Here is a 17,648-nt window from a genome sequence, read left to right as displayed (position 1 = left end):
AAATGCACAGCGCAGAAATCTCACTCACGGCATCCATCTTCTAGTCAAAACAAAACATTCAGCATCTGGCTGCTACATTCAAGGGCCAGGCACCAAATCTCCACCTCCTCTGATGGCAGCTGAGGCCAAAGCTCCGCCTCTCAGCTGGCAGCTGAGGCCAAAGCTCCGCCTCTCAGCTGGCAGCTGAGGCCAAAGCTCCGCCTCTCAGCTGGCAGCTGAGGCCAAAGCTCCGCCTCTCAGCTGGCAGCTGAGGCCAAAGCTCCGCCTCTCAGCTGGCAGCTGAGGCCAAAGCTCCGCCTCTCAGCTGGCAGCTGAGGCCAAAGCTCCGCCTCTCAGCCAATCACTTCGGTAGAAAAAGCCCTGCCTCTCAGGAGGCAACTCCATTGTGGGACAAGAGCTCAGTCTGAACATACAGTCACACAAAGAAAACAGGCAAAATATACATGAATGACAACATGGTGCCAACGCACAATTCAACTGCAAAAATAAATACTGGCTTGCGTTAGCAAATCTATATTTAAACATTTATTTATTTCCCGCATGACATGATCTGGGTGAAAGAGAGGCTAGTACCTCTTCGGCGAGACAAGGCAGAACAGGCCCAACAGCAGGTAAAAGTGCTCTCGCCACCCCCACTTCACATAAAACTTGGCCAAACGGAAAATGGCAACCGACATATCACTGCTTCTAATGCTCTGAGAAACAGCCACTTTTAACAGCAACTTGCAGCGTAGTTAGAGGTAGATCAGCCTTCACTGCCAATTCTTAAGCAGTGACAGAACAAGGCCAAAAAGTCTCAGTGCTATTTCCATACTGACAACAACAAAAAATGCCAGCTCATGCCACACGCAACATTCACAGGAATTAAAACGCTAAAACGTTGACATAATCGAGTAAGAGCAGCGTCGACCTTAACGAGGCTCTGAACAGCACAGACGCAGAGAACGGCGTCAAAACCGTGTCACAGGGACGACGATCCGGAGGGTAACGACACAGAGTCACGTGACCTGGGCGTCACTTCATGCTGCTGAGGAATTTGGGCTGCTCCTCTCCGCGGGGCAAGAGCAGCTCCCCCGCGATCTTCGGGCCCGATTTCTCCTGAACACAAAGGACACAGCGTTAAGACACACGTTTCGCCAGGGCTGCAGGAACACTGAGAACACGCTAAACCTGGGGGGGGGGGGGGGGGACATACCTTCAGCATGCCGTCCCTCTCCCATTTGAACAGGCCGCAGTTGCTGAAAAGTCAAGCGTTTGGATGTTAAACAATTTGAATTAAGTAATAATTCACAGAACGTAATGTTTCACAATGTGCTGACAGGCGTTCAGTCTACAGTAGTAATGATTCATGCTGTATTTACAGTACTGTTCAGTCTACAGTAGTAATGATTCATGCTGTATTTACAGTAGCGTTCAGTCTACAGCAGTAATGATTCACAGCGTAGCAACTCACTGGGGCACAATGAAACCTTTTTATGGGCCTGTAGAACACACCCTCGCCTGAGCAGGCACACCTTTAGCTGCAGAAGAGGAGCTCACCTGCAGTGCTTGTGAGGTAGGCGGTCCAGGGCGATGGCTCGCTGGCCACAAGGACACTTAAAGAAGCGCTTGACAGCGTCGTGCCAGTGGTAGTCATGCTTCTTCTCCACACACTGGTCCAGGGGCTTGAAGTAGGTGTACTTGCACTACAGACACGAAACAGGAAGTGTGTTTCAAGTGTTTTCACTTCCAGGTCACCACACTGCTGTCTCACCGTTATACAGGTGAATAAAACCACACACTGCTGTCTCACCGTTTTACAGGTGAATAAAACCACACACTGCTGTCTCACCATTTTACAGGTGAATAAAACCGCACACTGCTGTCTCACCGTTTTACAGGTGAATAAAACCACACACTGCTGTCTCACCGTTTTGCAGGTGACGGCTCGGCACTTCATCTCTCGGATGTTCCTCATCTTCTCCTCCATCTGCTCTTTCTTCACCAGGGGATCAAAGTACTGCTCCTGCATCTGAATCTCTGCCTGCAGGGCGGAAGCATCACATGTACAGACCGAGAACAACACCCCTTCAAATCCCAGAGGGACAGTTACTGGAGCAGTTACACTGCATGGGTGTCACACTGTCAGTGCCGATTCTAAATGGCCCAGGGAAACAGGTCTCTCACCGCCTGCAGCACCCCTTCATGTCTGGACTTGGCATTGAGGATCTTCTGGAACTCGTCGGACTGCAGGTAGGCCAGCTGCTCCCGCCGCTTCTTCAGGGCCGGCTCCTCAGGCTCCGCCCCCGCCTCATCACCTGAGCAGACGCAGACATTCAGAAACTACCAGCCAACTTCCTCTAACGTAAAGACTTAAAAGGTAAGTACAGCTGTAAGTGAGTCAGTACAGCTAATCACAGTAGCTTATCGATACGAATAAAGTTTTGACTGTCTAAACAACCACCTGGCTGGGTAAATGAACTACAAACACCTGACTGGGTAAGTGAACTAAAAACACCTGACTGGGTTAGTGAACTACAAACACCTGACTGGGTAAATAAACAGGCATGAAACCAATGCAATGGCACATTACCAAGCTCCCAGTTACTACTGACACAATAATGTTGCCTTTACACAGATTCAAGTCACAAATTCCACTGATTACAGCTGTAAACACTATGCAAACCAGACAAGGGGCACGTCTCAGCACTACCGCCGAAGACTACGGTGTAACTGGCACGTTTATACGTTCCTAAATAACCTGACGTTCGTCATTCTGGGGAATGAACGGGACAAACACATCTATAACTGTGCGATTAATGAGACCGCTGTCCTGCGCACCCACCCGGGGGAGACTGCAGACTGCTCTCCACCTTGGCGGCAACGTCGGCGCTGTTGGGCCTTTTGCGTTTAACGGCGTTGGGGTCCTCTTTGGCAATGGCCCCGCCCTTCTGCCGGAGCTTCTTCAAGGCAGCCAGCTAAGGGGGGGGGGGGGGGGGGGGGGGGGGGGGGGGGGCGCGAGCAAATTACTTTCCACTAACACAGGGAATGGTCAAAAACAGATGTCAATATCTGGTCACACGTGCGCACGCACGCACGCACGCACGCAGGCACGCACGCACGCACGCACGCACGCACGCACGCACACGGCCCATACCTTAGCAGCCGGGAGGCTGTGAGAGGGAGGGGGAGGGGGGGGGGGTGCGGTCGAAGAAGAACACGACGTCCTCTCCCTCTGCAAGGCCCCGCCCTAGAGTGGGGGTGTGGGGGGCGTCAGCTCCAGCCTTCCCAAAATTCTGCAGGATCCTGAATAAGAAGCAGAGATGTTCACTACCCCCTCTCTACACACACACACACAAACGGACACAAACGCACACATACACGCGCACAGACACGCAGACGCACGCACACACACACACACACACATACATACACGCGCACAGACACGCAGACGCGCGCGCGCGCGCACACACACACACACACACACACACACACACACACACACACACACACACACACACACACTCACCTCTTCTCAATCTCCTCAGCTCGCATCTTCCTGGAATCCAGCATCCGCTGTTTCTGCTGTTTGAGGAGCTGGGAGGCAGAGATGTACTGAACCTCAACGCTTGCTGAACCTGAGAGAGGAACTCAGTCACTGCACAATCACTACACGCCCCCAACTCGATCACTACACACCCGCAACTCGATCACTACACACCCGCAACTATCACTGCACCCCTCTCAGAAGCAGCTTCAGTCCGTTACCTGAGGGTCTGGCGTGAGACAGGTGTCTCTTCAGGTTCAGGGCTCCTGGGGTAGGCAAGGACAGCAGACCTCTGAAATCATCAGTGCAGCCTGACACCTGACCAGCCTGCAGGGCTAAACACAGACGGACAGACAGACACACCTGATCATCCTCCTCAGGCAAAGAGTCTGAGAAGCACCCCTAACTGTCGCGTGGCGCCAGCCTGTGTCTGTATAACACACAGGCCTCGCTTCCCAGAATGCCTGTGTTCTTACCGATGCCCTTGGCCTGGCTGACGATCTGGTCAGCCCCTCTGACAAACAGGCTGCTCAGCGTGGTCTGACTGGGCTTCTTCGGCTGGGAAGCAGTGCTGCAGGAGAGACTCCACGTCAGAGCACGCTTCAGATAAAGACCCCCCCCCCCCCCCTTTCTACACAGAACATCCAATCAGGGAAAAGTAAATCAATTCAGCTCATACCCTAAACTCCTAATGTCCTAGACCTGAATCCCTCATCATAATCTACTAACCCCAAAAAAATCCAGCCCATAGCCCCTAATCCCTAAACCCTAGCGGTCAAGCCAAGGGAGGATAGTCCAGGCTAGTCCACTGTGTTCACTGTGCCAAAAGGTCAGTGTCTGACTGTGCTCACTGTTCCAAACTAGCTGTGGTTTTGCCGACGTACTCTTCCTGTCAGACATATTCGCCAATCACAGATCAGCTCAAACAGGAAGAGGCGGGGCTCACTCACAGCGAGGCCGCGCACGCCGCCGAGGACACGCCCCCGTAGTGGAACCCCGTGTGACACAGGCGCTCCTTCAGGCTGGCTCCGCCCCTGCCACGCCCAGCCTGCGCCTTGCCCGGAACCTTCCCCGAGAAACAGGACTGGAGCTCGGCCCGCTTGGCGCTCATCTTCTTGTACTGGGCCTTCACGTGGTACTGGCAGTACTGACACTCGTGCTGCGGGGGGGAGGGGGGAGGAAACAGCCCACGCCCAATTTCCGTCAGCACTTTAAAAAAGCGATGCGTCGTTTAGCCATGCAGCACGGAGAGAACACACACGTGAACACCTCTGTTCTCTGCCATTCTCAGACTAACAAAGCTGTTCAGTCACCCTTTATAGTTCAGCATTAGGTCATACTCATATCTTTCTTTCTACAGGCTAGAATTTTCCATAGCTACTGTGTGAAGCATAACAAGTATAAAAGATCTGTTTTTCAACCCCTGGATACTGTCTCAATCATCCCGCGGCTAATTAAGGTAATCATCACAGCAAGCTGGATGGGATGGGATGAGTGTGTGAGGCAGTAACTCATCCCAGCGCGTCAGAACACACCAGGTTGACCAGCTGGCTGCACGGCTGCCCGTTCTTCTTGTTGGCCTTGCAGGTGCCGAAGTCTAGAGCCTCTCCCATGAGCAGGATCTTCTGGGCGTGGTCCACGGACAGGCACACCTGGAGACGGGACACACCCAAAATCAGCCCACAGAAAGAGGGAGGGGGGCCTTTTGGGCAGGAGGGATGAGACTTTACTAGCAAATAACATGCTCACCAGCACGATGTACAAGGATGACACCATAACACTGTGGTCCACTGATTACCCAAAGACTGATGTCTTAGGAGTTAGTGATTAAAAATTACTAACACCTAAGAGTGCACTCCAGTAAATTCTAACAAACTCCTCTGTATCAGGGTTTTTGTTATGGAGTCCTGGTACAGGCTCTGTGATGAAGCTTGCAGGAAATGTGTGTGTGTGTGGGTACGTTTAACGTGTCCATGCAGGAAACGTGTGTGTGTGTGTGTGTTTAACGTGTCCATTCTCTCTCCCCCCTCCCTTCCAATTTGCCCCTCCCCTCTTGCACCTCGTCCGATCCGTCCTTGGGCTTCATAGGGCTGGGGTTCAGAACGCCGATGACGGTGCCGGGGTGCGTCTTCCAGTGCTCCTTATGCACCTCCCCAAACAGGAAGAGGGACACGTACACTTCCAGGTCATGGAGGTCATTCAGCTTCCAGATGCTGAAGGTCTTGCCCTGTGGGCAGGACAGCGAGGAAAAGCCACTGAAACAAAAACGGCCTGAATCCTTCACACACAGAACCGACACATTCATACCTCTTCACATACCTAATAAACAGCACTGACACATCTAATAAACACCACTGACGATGACTTCACTTTTTACAAATGAGACCTTTCCAAAATTCTGCCATTCTGTTAGAAAAGCCTGACTTTAGGAGCACCAGCTTTGTATCACGTTGCCTTCATCCGCCAAAAACATCTCCATGACCGAAATAACAAACGGCCAGCGAAGGTGCCCCACTCACACTGCTGTTGCTCTGTGGGGTGGCCTTGCTGACTACCACAGCAAAGGTGACCCAGTCGCTATCCTCCAGCTTCTCCCTGGCCAGCCTGTCCGGTAACTGGGAGAGCCGGATCAGCCTGCGGTCGGCCATCTTGCGCTCCATTTCAACTGAAGACACACGCGGCTTTCTGTGGAGCCAGAGACAACACGTTACGGTAGGCTTTCCCCAGCATATGAAAACTGACAAAAGCGGCAAAAAAAGGAAAACTCTCAGTCACACTTGGAATGTTCTGTGACAACCCATATTAATCGAAACAGCTGTCGCTAACGTAAAAGCGCTAGCGAAATCAGGGTCAGACGACCTGAGATGACTCATTCACCTGAGCCTTAGTCCAGAGAACTTCTCCACGGCAGCATCATGTGGAGCAGGTGGCCTGGGCGGAGCCTTCTGGACTGGGGGAGTGGCCTGTGGAAGTGGCGGCTGCGGCTTGCTGTTCAGCTTTCTATTGGCTCTCACAGGTTGAGAGCAGCTGTCACTCTGTCCCACAGTGTTGTTCTCAATGTCTGGAAAGAAAAAAAACAACAACAGTGAACAGGGTGCATCTACAACACACAATTTTATGCACACACAGCCAGGATTTGCTTACCTTCTTTAGGAGAGCGTTTGGGCGGGTGGGCTGTCCTCTTCTTGTTTTTCAGGGGCACAGGTGGAACAGCAGGGGGTGCTGTCCTCCCGGTGGGGGCTGCAGGCTTTTCTGTGTCGATCACAATATACAGGTCCAGTGTTAATTTGCTCGTTCGACTAATATGGCAAATGTTGGGTAAGCGCGTGTTCTCATTCCCCAGCACAGAATTCCCAGCCTACCCAGGACTCATTAATCACCTGGCTGTGCCAAGGGCTTTGGTTTGGGAGGGGCTCCATCCCCTGGGGTGGCGGCGGCCGCCTGCGTGGCCTCCAGCTGCTGCTGCAGCCTCTGCATCCGCTCCTGCATGCGCTGCAGCTCGGCTGCACCAAAGAAATGCAACAGGACCACACAGCCACGCGTCAGCGGCGTGGAAAAACCGGCTAGCAAAAACCAGCAGACGCCATCGCATAGGGACGTCAAACGCTGAGGATTCAGGATACGAGCTTACTAGCCCTAACTACGCTATATCCAACACTATATCCTCAAACCAATTAGCTACCTCCAGCAGCTATTACGGCACTCCACTGTTGTACGATTATATTACTACTACTGTTGGTTGCGAGACTCATGACTTGACATTGTCTGTGTTTGTAGCCCAAACCTTTACGTAATTAACATAGCAAAAGATCATCCATTACATGTAAATGCGAAATGGGCCTACTAATGCGACTTAGAGCCACAGTCCCTTCATTCCCGCAAATGTGCTGCTCACATACCTGCCAGATCCTCTTTGGATTTGTTCATCAATTCGTCGTTTGCTTCCCCTGACAGGTTGCTGCTTGGCTCACTCGACCGCTCTTCCTCATCCTGTCCCTCCTCCTCATCCTCTCCCTCCAAGTCTTTGATATCTCCGAACAGAGTAGAGGTGCCCTGCTGTGCCGCTCCGCTTCCCTCATCCTCTTCATCAAGCCCTTCGTCATACTCTTCCTCATCATCATCGTCATCGAACAGACCGTCCAGGTCTTCCCCCGCGTCCTGCGCTGCAGCCCCGTCCAGGTCTTCCTCCGCGTCTTGCGCTGCAGCGCCGTCCAGCTCCTCCGTCTCGACCTCAGGCTCGTTGTCCGCCAGGAGAGAAGTTAAAGTTTCCAGGAAATCTTCCTCCGACACTAACGAGACGCAATCAGCACAGAACACAGAAACCCACTGATGATCAACATCAAGTGAAACACGCTGACATTAGCCTTAGAAAAAGGACTGAATTTTTTGTCTGATTAAGTAGCTACCATTTTACCACTGGCTGCGGGACAATAACAAGTGTCAATCAACTAAGTGGCATTTATTCATTGTAGCCTTATCATACCTTCCATAACGCCAATTCCAAGCGGTAAATGTTTCGGTAACTCTGGGATCTGAAAGTAAAAGGAATCAGGATATAAATATTTACATATCACTTTGTTCCGACAACGGCAATGCAACACAGCACTTATTATTAATAAAACGCATCAAAAAGTGCGTCACAAAACGTTGAGTACGCTGCAGTAGACTAATCACCATTTAATAAAAATAAAAGAAAATGTACAAATATTATTTTTAATATTCAACTGTCATTGTTAACCAAGTCAAGTTTTCCTCGGTATTTTATCGATTCCGAATTGCAATAACCACTTTTGATTAGCTTAGGTCGCAAACACTAGCAAAAAAACAAACTCGAAATTTGTACATGATTGGAGAAAGTTAAGTAACTCGTTTACAATCAAAGACAAAAAAGAAAACTTAAGTTACGCGCAATTTTACCTGCAGTAGCTTCCAAATCAGCAACCAACTTCATTTGAGAGAAAAAAAGCAACAGCTGAAATTTAGCGCCAAACTCAAGCCCCAACTGGGCAACACACTTTGTGCCAGAATAAAATATATACGAATAAAACTCTGTGAAATTAATAGACAAATATAATTGATGGTTACACTTTAGATTTGGTTATATTATTTAATCTGTAATAAATCGTCACACATGATCATTCAACCACTGACTGTTGTGTGCTACGCTTTAAAACAGGCGAGCCGAGGACGGACAGAGAGTCGGGATCCGCCCACTGAACTGTAGCGAGTCCGCCAAATGCTCGGTGGCGCCGAGAGTAGCAACTTGTTGCATATTGTGTCCGCACAAACCTGCAATAGTGTGTAGTAGGAGTAGGGAAATGATATTCTGCTTTGAATGAGAGTCAATGGGCCTTTTTCAAGCTTGTCTCTCGCTTATTCGGCGAGCTATTTTGCTTACAGTCGTAAGTACTTAACTGACAAGTAGGTGTTTAACAAAATGTTGCGAGGAAAATGCATACATAACGTCAATTTTGTGGCAAATCATATGTACATTACGCTGACGCCTTGTGACAAGTATTCCCTCATACATTACGTCGATTTGACATTTGTTCGTAAAGCTAGCTAGTTAAATGCCAACGTGCTGATTAAATACTTATATAAATATTTACATGAATATTGTCTAGCCTCAACGCACCCCGCCGCACGATACGCAGACTGAAACTTGCGGGTACTGTTGCAATCGCATGTGTATCTTCGACTTCCCTTCACCGTCTTTGATTTAGTGGATACAAATGTAGACCACAAGTGGGCCTGGTGACCACGGCAATAACAGGGGTGAACATCAAAATGTGGGTATTTATGCCCTCTAGTGGTACACTTCAGTATTACTTTGGGATTATTAATTGTATTGCTGCGAATTTCAGAAGTTATACTAATGTTTACCACCAGAGGGCGCATTCATCCTGATTTTTAGCCAACATGCCCTCTAGTGGTACACTTGAGTACGACTGCTGGATTATTGATTGTATTGCAGGGAATTTCAGAAGTTATCCTAGTGTTTACCACCAGAGGGCGCATTCATCCAGATTTTTAGTTATGCCATTTAGTGGAGTAATTGAGTATAACGACTGGATAGCTGTAATAAAATTATTCAGCGGTCATAATCAAGTATACACTACATGACGTTCATCTCAGGTATCTGTCAAGTTATCTTTGTGCTACATTTTAAATATTTTCATATGAAAGCCACTTTTTGGTAATTTATTCAGTGGAATTGTGTACATACATTTAAACCCCCAGCTATGGTCTGGTGTGAAAGAACGTGCACTGATGGTTGAGACCTTATCTTTACATAATTTAGCATGAAAAATGTTTGATGAATTTTTTTTATAAGTGATTGCTTTCTAACTGAATAAAATGGAATCAATTTGGTACTGTCATTGAGGTTGATCATTCACAATAAACACGACGATTAACTCACCTAAGATATTTGCAACCCAGTGGATGTTTTTCTTTCATTAAAAAAAATTATTACATTTATTAAAAATACAATGAGATTTATTATAAAGCATTCAATGCTTCAAGTTTATTTAAAAACAACATAAGGCAACATGTTTTCTAGACCCATAAAAAGCGCAAATATAAAATGTGAGTATACTTGCATCAATTCCTTTATGAAAAAATAATTATAAGGCTATTACAAAGCTTTTTTCCCCAATACTATTTTGGAAGGTTGTCGTCAAAGAACTTTCTTTTTAAGCAAGAAATAATACAGACATACTCTTCCTTCTGAAAAGGCACAGCTGGTACTAACTTTAGAGCACAACGCATAACCATACAAAACGATATAGTACAAAACACTAAAAGACGCAACCAGGTTCACAGCATCTGATGAAAAGATTAAAAACTATGAAAAGTAGCAAATGGTCATACAGGAGGAGCCGGCGAACCCCTGGTGTGGGCATTAAGTGCATTGTCTAAAGTGAAAAGCCTTTTCCCCTCACTGGATACAAGCCCACATGTTCGGTTATAATTCTGTCCAATACAAACCTGTATTTCCGCATGTTTCTGTCTCGATTATACCCATATTAAACCGTCACAATGGTCTTTGGTCTTTTCTTTGGATGGTTGGGTTTCCTTTAATTGTAAAAAAAAAACAAAAAGGGGCTACCTGTACAAGAACCCAGTTTAGCTACAGCACAGTTATTACAGGTGAGAGTCTCTACCTGTATGGTCTGGGCAGTACAGGAGCAGGGTGGCCATTTTAAACACTCCACGCAACAAGGGGACTGTTTAACACTGTGAAATGAGGAGACTGTAAAATTTAAAGTACTTTACAACACAACAAGAAAAAGAACCATGTTTTTACATAACATCAGTCTCAATGTGTTCAGTGTTTACGGTGATGAAAGTGTAAATCCAGGCCACTGGTGATGATGATGAGGAGGAGGGCAAAGGGTAGTTTACAGGTGTGAAGGGTAGTTTGTGGGGGTAGTTTACGAGAGTGAAGAGTGGTTTGTGGGGGTAGTTTACGAGACTGAAGGGTGGTTTGTGGGGGTAGTTTGAGAGTTGAGGGTGGTTTGTGAGGGTAGAGGGTTCATTGTGAAATTAGAGGGTGGTTTAGAGAGAGACGTTTGAGGAAGGAGGTTTTTGTGGCTGGATGCAGGAGCACAGGTGAAGCACGAGGGCCAGAATCAGGACTTGTTGGTGCTGGAGGACAGCAGTAGGGGTGGCGATGGCCTGTCCAGGTTTGGGACGGGGACGGGGACGTGTCCATTCAGCAAGCTGGGGAACTGCAGATGGGACAGAGACAGACAGCATGAGCATTAACCAGGCTTGCAAGAACAAGGCCATGCTGCACAAATTAGTGTGTGCTTATTTACTCAGCTATTAAAAAAGCCATGACTTAAAAAAAAAAGCCATGACTTAAAAAAAAAAAATAAAAAAAACTCCCAAGTAAAAATTCCATTAAAAACTAATCAAGATGGCTGCTGGAGCCTCATTCAGCATGCAGATCTGTTGGTTTTATGAAAGCCTTGCAATTATAATTATTTATATAGTCCCTTTCACAGCCTCTGTTTGACGTTCACATCGGCCCTGCAGGTAACACAGAAAACCGGGCCTCCTCCCGCTCACTCTGACCAGCTCAGATCCCATGGGACAGAACAGGAAGTATCCACAGGATTTCCTGTCTCGCTCCCAGTGAACCTGACACCGCGGCCAGGACCGACACCACACCCCTCAGTTTCTCCACAGGCTGTGATGCAGAAACTAGCGCCATTTTCTATCAAAATAAGGGGGTTACGGTCATATTTTTGACACAGCTATACCCATAACGTCGGCAAGGACAAGGTTCATAGTTTTCAAGCAATTCTTCAAACATATTCGAATCGGTCTGCTATTTGCTTAAATTAAATACGCCGGTATTCCTGGTCAACGGCTTGTGTACATACTTAGTTTATATGTAGGGCTAGGTTCTAACTATGTTGTCCAATGCAACACGTTTTATTTTAGTAGAGCGTAAGTTATAACTCAGTAGAGATTTACGCTACGACTAGTTCTTACTCATGTTCAGCTGGTGCAACCAGCCCCTGTTGTACCGTTGGACCAGACCCTTTCTATACTAAGCACTCGTGTTCCACGTAACGCTTATATTAAATAGTTAGGTTGCATGTCTAAGTGTACAGACAGCTGTAAGAATGCACAGGTCTGTCCCTCCGTCACCTGGAACAGGGAGCTGTGAGCCTGCAGCCGGGCCGGACTCAGGGGGGCGACAGGACTCAAGCTGCTCCAGAACTGAATACCAGCCAGCAGGGAGCTGGGGGTCAACAGCAGCCCCGAGGGGGTCTGCAGGGGGGGGACAGAGCGCATTATAAACACATCCAAATACAAACACAGCTTTACAAACATACACAAATACAGCATTACAAACACACACACAGCATTGTAAACACACACACACACACACACACACACATATACATACACAAACACAACAGCCAGGGGTTAACACCTTAAAGCATGGTGAATCACAATGTAATGTCTCAGTATCCTGTAACATTGTACCGATATTGACAACCCAAAATAAGGGCCACCCAATTCAGATCAGCACAGCACACCAGTATGGGACAAGGGTTAGGGTTAAGGTTACCTGTTGGTAAGGTTATATGCTGAGCTGTGGTGAGGAGCATCTATCCCTTCTCACAGGTAAAGATCTGCAGCTGTTGCTCACTCCTCACTCATACCACGCGTGTATATTTATACACATTTTCTACCCAACATGCACTGCTTGTCTCCTGGCTACTAAGCACCAGTCTGTATCTCTCATCTCCTCTCATCAGAGCAGCTCAGTGTCCTGATGCAAAATCTAATTAAGCCAATTTAATTACACAAACAGATCGTCAGCCAGGGGAAATTGAAGGGTGGTGGGATTTTATGGCTAATGACAACAGACAACAGTCCAGAAGGACCAGCAAAAGGCACGGTGTTCAGCAGCACAGACAGTGCTAGGAGTGTCAGTGCTTTCATAAATGCTTTGGTGAATAAGAACATAAATCTGTATTATAAATAAGTGCAATAGCTTTGCTAAATAATGACCTCAGGGTGTGAGTGTTGGGTTCAGTTGTTTCCATTGCCTGCTGGTGTTGGCGTTACCTGTGCTGTTAGAATGCAGGTGTGCGGCTCACCTGTGCAGTGAAGACAGCAGAGGTGAGGGACCCTGACGGCAGTGCCGGGCTGTTGAGGGCGATGGAGCCGATGATGTCACTTCCTGAGAGTAACAGTGAGGGAGCACAGATCTCCAGGGCTTTTGGCGGCTTTCTGGTTTTGGGCGGAGCCGCAGTCGAGGTGCGGCCCCGGGGTCCTGCGGACAGATTGAGGGGCTCAACGCACTGCTCTGATTGGTCAGTCTCTGCTTTGAGGGGCTGAGCACGCCACTCCGATTGGTCAGTCTCTGCTTTGAGCCGCTGAGCGCACCACTCCGATTGGTGGGTCTGTGCTTCGGGGCTGCTGAAGGGGGAGGGGGATCGCCGTGGGGACGGACCAGGCTGGGGGGAGCAGAGGGCCCTGGGGGAGGAGCAGGGGGGAGGAGAGGAAGGGAGGGAGGGCGCGTTGAGCGTCCTGCTGCCCTCGGCCCTGTTGGGGACGAAGCGGATGACGCCACGCGCCTGGTCCTCCACCTTTACCTGCTTCTGCAGCGGGCCGGCGGAGAGGGCGGAGTACAGGCCCGCGTAGGCGCCGTCACGGCGACAGGGCGAGGACAAATTAGGGCAGTCCCCTCGCTCCGCCTCACGGCCAACAGTCTCTGTCCTGACCCCTTCACATCCCATCTCCACCGCCTGGGGGTCCATCTTCAGGATGTCCGGGAAGGACACAAACTTGTACACAAACTTCTGACCAATCACCTTCTTGATGATGTTCTGAAATCAAGATTGGGGGGGGAGGTGGTGGTTAAACATCCAATGGGTTACTTTTACTTTCTCAAAATTCAGCATTTCCTGTTGACTCAAAAAAGCAATCTTCGTATAATTTTCACCCGCTCCCCCCCCACCCCCCATTTCAGCTGTGTCCAATCACAGCCCAAGGCCAGGCCCAAAGCCACACCTCCGGCAGTGAAGATTTTACTCCTGTGAAATGCTGTAGGATTGTTGTTGTTCCTACAGCATTTGCCCAGCTGTGTAAATGGATGCAATGTAGATGCTGTGTAAAAGTAGTGTACGTCGCTCTGGATGAGAGCGTCTGCTAAATGCCTGTAATGTATTGTGAACTAAAGACTGACCTTGTCGTAGTAGTAGCGCAGGGCACGGCTGAGCTTGTCGTAGTTCATGTTGGTCTTGTTCTTGCGCAGTCCCCACAGCTTGGCCACCTCCTCAGACTTCAGCAGCTTGAACTCGCCGTCGGTGGACGTCCAGCAGATCAGGTGCTTGTGGCTCTGGTCCAGCAGCAGCTGCAGCAGGAACTGCCAGAGCGTGATGGCGCTCTCCATACCTGCGAGAGACCGCCATCATCATCATCATCATCATCATCATCATCATCAATACTGGGCAGTAAGGTCACGAGCAACAAGCAGTAGTTGGTTCAAGTGTGCAGCCTTGCTTACAAACTGCCCATAGCGAGCCAAGTTCAGAGAAGGAATTTTCCTTTGCTTTGTAAACAATAAATGCTTTCTAGTGAGCCTAGAGTCCATAAATATAGCCCTAAATATGATCATGTTAAGCTTGCAAAGTGAACTAATCGCTGTAAATGCTTTCTACGCAGAAACTGCCTGAATGTAAAACAGAACGTTAGCAAATAAAAGATTCCGCGTACAAAATCTGTGATTGGTTTAAGAATCGGGGACTTTGTCTGTCAGTGCTGCCACATGGAGTCTGTCAGTGCTGCTAAATGGTCTGTCAGTGCTCCTGTGCAGTGCGTCTCTGGTGGACCTGGCTTTCTGACGGCAGTGAACTTCGGTTTGCAAACGTCTACGAACTACAAATCCCAGGTAAGTGCTGAGCTATAAGCTTGACAGGTCAGTGGACCGGAAAACACAAAAGGGAAATGGTCCTAAGCTGACAGATGTAGTCTTGTGGCCAAGATTTCGTCTCGTATCAAAGGGTCAAAACGGTTTCGTACCTGCTTACACAAAACTACATTTGTACTGCTGTGGTGCCTACACTAGCAAGCTGGAATACCCTAAACAGTGTGAGCCTGGTCACCATCTCCCTGTGTGTGTCACTACCTCTACTAATCGGCAACATCCCAAACTGCACTTCAGAGATAATGTGCCCACAGAGCTGTGCATGTGTCAGAGGAAGTGGGTGGAGCAACTCCGTCTCCCCCCCCCCCCCTTCACAGGAAGCGATAAAAAAAAATGTTTCCTGCCGAACGAATCCTCTGAGCTTTTGCATCAGCGCTGAGAAACTGTAAAGCTGTCTAAACCAGGAATTCCGCCAATTCTCCCCCTGACCGGCGGTGTTCCTGGGAAAACACCCCCTTCGGCTGAAAGATGGGAACTCCGGCTGCAGGGAGTGGATCGGAAATGCAGGCTCTTCCGAAACGCAGGTTTTCCTCTCTTGCTTTTGTCCCAAAATGATGCCAAATGATTTTAAAAAGAACCAATTTCTTTCCCAGCTGGTTCCCATGTCCCTAAAAAATGTCACACACACACACACACAGCATACAGACTCAGGCACTGATACCAGTGTGGGTCAATTTTTTTTATTTATTACTAATGTGTTGTTATTATTATTATTAGTAGTAGTAGTAGTAGTAGTAGTAGTAATAATCTAAAAAAAAAAAAAAACACATTAGTAAGTAATAAGAATAAGAATTAGTTTGTAATAGCTGTCAAGGCTGCCTGTTAATATGGGCAAGCATATGTTTCTGTCTTAGGTTGGTTTCCTGCTTGTGTGTCAGTGTTCCGTTATCATAATAATGCTGTCAGATTCCGGCGATTAAACTAAATTACACTCAGATAGTGGCAGCCCGCCTTCGAGCTAATGCCCTTTTCGCCAATGTGTACAAGGCATCCATTTAGACTGACAGTCCGTAAATAAATATGTAAGCCGTTTCCGTCACAGATGCGAAGGTTCACTGTGCCAGCACAAAAACCGACAGTGTTGGGCAAAGGAAACTCCTAATGAGATTAGCCAAGAGCAAATCTGCTTTCTTCCTGCTTCCAGACCAGAAAATTCAAAGAACCAAACTCTGGTAGCCAGAATCATTATAAGGTCAAATATTTTGTCACATAAAATAATATTAGTTTGAATAATAACAATAATAATAATAATTCACTTCATACATTTATATTATCTCTGTAGGCACTTTGACTAAAGAAATGAATCCATTATGAATGGCTTACAAATACCAAATGACCAGAAACCACGAAGAAACAGTACAATTCACAGTACAGTTTCTTTGTTTGCACAAATGACTAATTTTCAAGATGATGTGCGCTGCCAGCTGCAAACCGGAAGTGCATGACAATTAGTCTTGCTGTTTCCAGACAAACCAGAAACTCCGCTTTTGCTTTTTAAAGGGACAGACGCTTATTCTACCCGACTTCTGTTTTATCCGAGTACTCGTTTATAAAACAAAATAGAAATAGGTTATAAATACGCCGAAGTGAACTACGCAAATGGGCATAAAACGGGCAATACAAAGCGGACTGAATTACAACAAACGGGTCTGACTGAAGATCTGTAGCAAAGTTCTAGCAGATATGCAAAACCCTTAATTAACATATGTAAATTGAAAATTCGTTTTATTTTAATTTGAATAAGCGCATGCACCGATTACATCTGTTTAAAATAATTTCCCATCTATTGGTAAATGTATGAGAGTTGTGTGCCTGCCAATTCTAGTTCATTATGATGAATCGGTTGAATCAAATTTGTGGCATAGCCTGTATCTCTTGTTAAACATGTTTTACTAATCAACGAGTTGCCTATAGCCCGTTTAAAAAGTTATCCCGAAAAAGAGGCACAAACGTACGCTTCAACGTACCTAGGCGTGTAGTGTGCGATTGTCCTTCTTAATACTTCTTAAGAATTAGAATAAATCCTCCGGGGTCCCATGCTTACTGGCGTCTGAACTGCTCCGCTGAACTGTAATGGTATCCTGACTTTTTTTTTCTTCTTTCCTTCTTCTCCAGAGCAGGAAGTTGGTGCATGCAGACAGAGTCGGCTCCCTTCCTCTATCGCATTATTCCCCCGGCGCTCTGCCGTCTGTGTAAACAAGCCTCCCCCCGCCAGCCGCCGTCGAACATCGCGCGGCAATTACACGCGTAATAATCTCATAAGGCGACCGGGGACGGGGGTTGGACTGACGTCATGCTCTTCCTGTCCAGAACCTCTGGGAGGAGCTCGAGTTCCTTCCTGCAAGTCTCGTGGCTGCGTGTGAGAGAAAAATAGTGTTGCTCGAGCCGCACGGTGGTCAGAACAGATGCTTGTTTGGATCGGAATTTTATAGCGGTGATTAAGCTCCACATAATATATGGAGAAGGCTTTGCCATCAGTAAATCTTGGTCTTTCTGAGTGAGTCTACTTCCATCACCCCAAAAGGGATATCCTGCAACGACCAGAAGAGTTGGACACCCCACCCCCCACCACCACCACGCGCGCACACACACACGCACAAGCGCGCGCACGCCCACATGCACAGAGAGAGAATTATAGTAACTGACTATCCATGGCATGTACAC

General features: G+C 47.8%; 2 protein-coding genes across 5 annotated transcripts; both read right to left on the bottom strand.

Moving 5' to 3' along the window:
* Positions 1–505: 505 nt before the first annotated feature.
* mcm10 (minichromosome maintenance 10 replication initiation factor) lies at positions 506–8,058 on the bottom strand. Its single transcript, XM_035401335.1, is given in 20 exon segments — positions 506–1,098; positions 1,196–1,238; positions 1,540–1,685; positions 1,910–2,023; positions 2,167–2,297; positions 2,825–2,957; positions 3,137–3,157; positions 3,159–3,285; positions 3,509–3,617; positions 3,748–3,861; positions 4,003–4,097; positions 4,477–4,685; positions 5,062–5,178; positions 5,586–5,753; positions 6,046–6,211; positions 6,404–6,587; positions 6,671–6,778; positions 6,907–7,029; positions 7,426–7,815; positions 8,010–8,058. Coding segments are annotated over 20 exon segments (2,589 nt in total). The 5' UTR covers positions 8,017–8,058; the 3' UTR covers positions 506–1,014.
* Positions 8,059–10,023: 1,965 nt separating this feature from the next.
* On the bottom strand, positions 10,024–17,523 carry LOC118218714 (ETS domain-containing protein Elk-3-like). 4 transcript variants are annotated; one of them, XR_004763528.1, is made up of 6 exons: positions 16,952–17,521; positions 14,244–14,452; positions 13,153–13,884; positions 12,191–12,313; positions 11,074–11,259; positions 10,024–11,030 (listed from the first exon to the last, which is right to left on the bottom strand). XR_004763528.1 is itself a non-coding variant. In XM_035401339.1 (5 exons), exons 2-5 carry the CDS (start codon positions 14,448–14,450, stop codon positions 11,161–11,163), a joined length of 1,161 nt encoding a protein of 386 aa, XP_035257230.1. In that variant the 5' UTR covers positions 14,451–14,452; positions 17,029–17,523; the 3' UTR covers positions 10,024–11,160. The 4 variants fall into 4 exon arrangements, 2 of the variants coding, with proteins under 2 accessions (XP_035257230.1, XP_035257229.1); XR_004763529.1 differs by having other exon boundaries at positions 10,024–10,998; positions 11,075–11,259; XM_035401339.1 differs by having other exon boundaries at positions 10,024–11,259; positions 17,029–17,523.
* Between the last annotated feature and the right edge of the window lie 125 nt (positions 17,524–17,648).

The sequence above is a fragment of the Anguilla anguilla genome, chromosome 19 (assembly GCF_013347855.1).
Source record: "Anguilla anguilla isolate fAngAng1 chromosome 19, fAngAng1.pri, whole genome shotgun sequence".
Taxonomy (NCBI): Eukaryota; Metazoa; Chordata; class Actinopteri; order Anguilliformes; family Anguillidae; genus Anguilla; species Anguilla anguilla.
Note: the sequence above shows the minus strand (reverse complement) of the source record. Positions and strands in the feature narration are given on the sequence as shown.

Coding starts and splice junctions, on each gene's coding strand:
- LOC118218714 (XM_035401339.1), bottom strand. CDS start 14,450: ATGGAGAGCGCCATCACGCTCTGGCAGTTCCTGCTGCAGCTGCTGCTG. Junction 13,885..14,243: donor TGCGCTACTACTACGACAAG/GTCAGTCTTTAG, acceptor TCTTGATTTCAG/AACATCATCAAGAAGGTGAT. Junction 12,314..13,152: donor CTGCTGTCTTCACTGCACAG/GTGAGCCGCACA, acceptor CCCCCCCTGCAG/ACCCCCTCGGGGCTGCTGTT.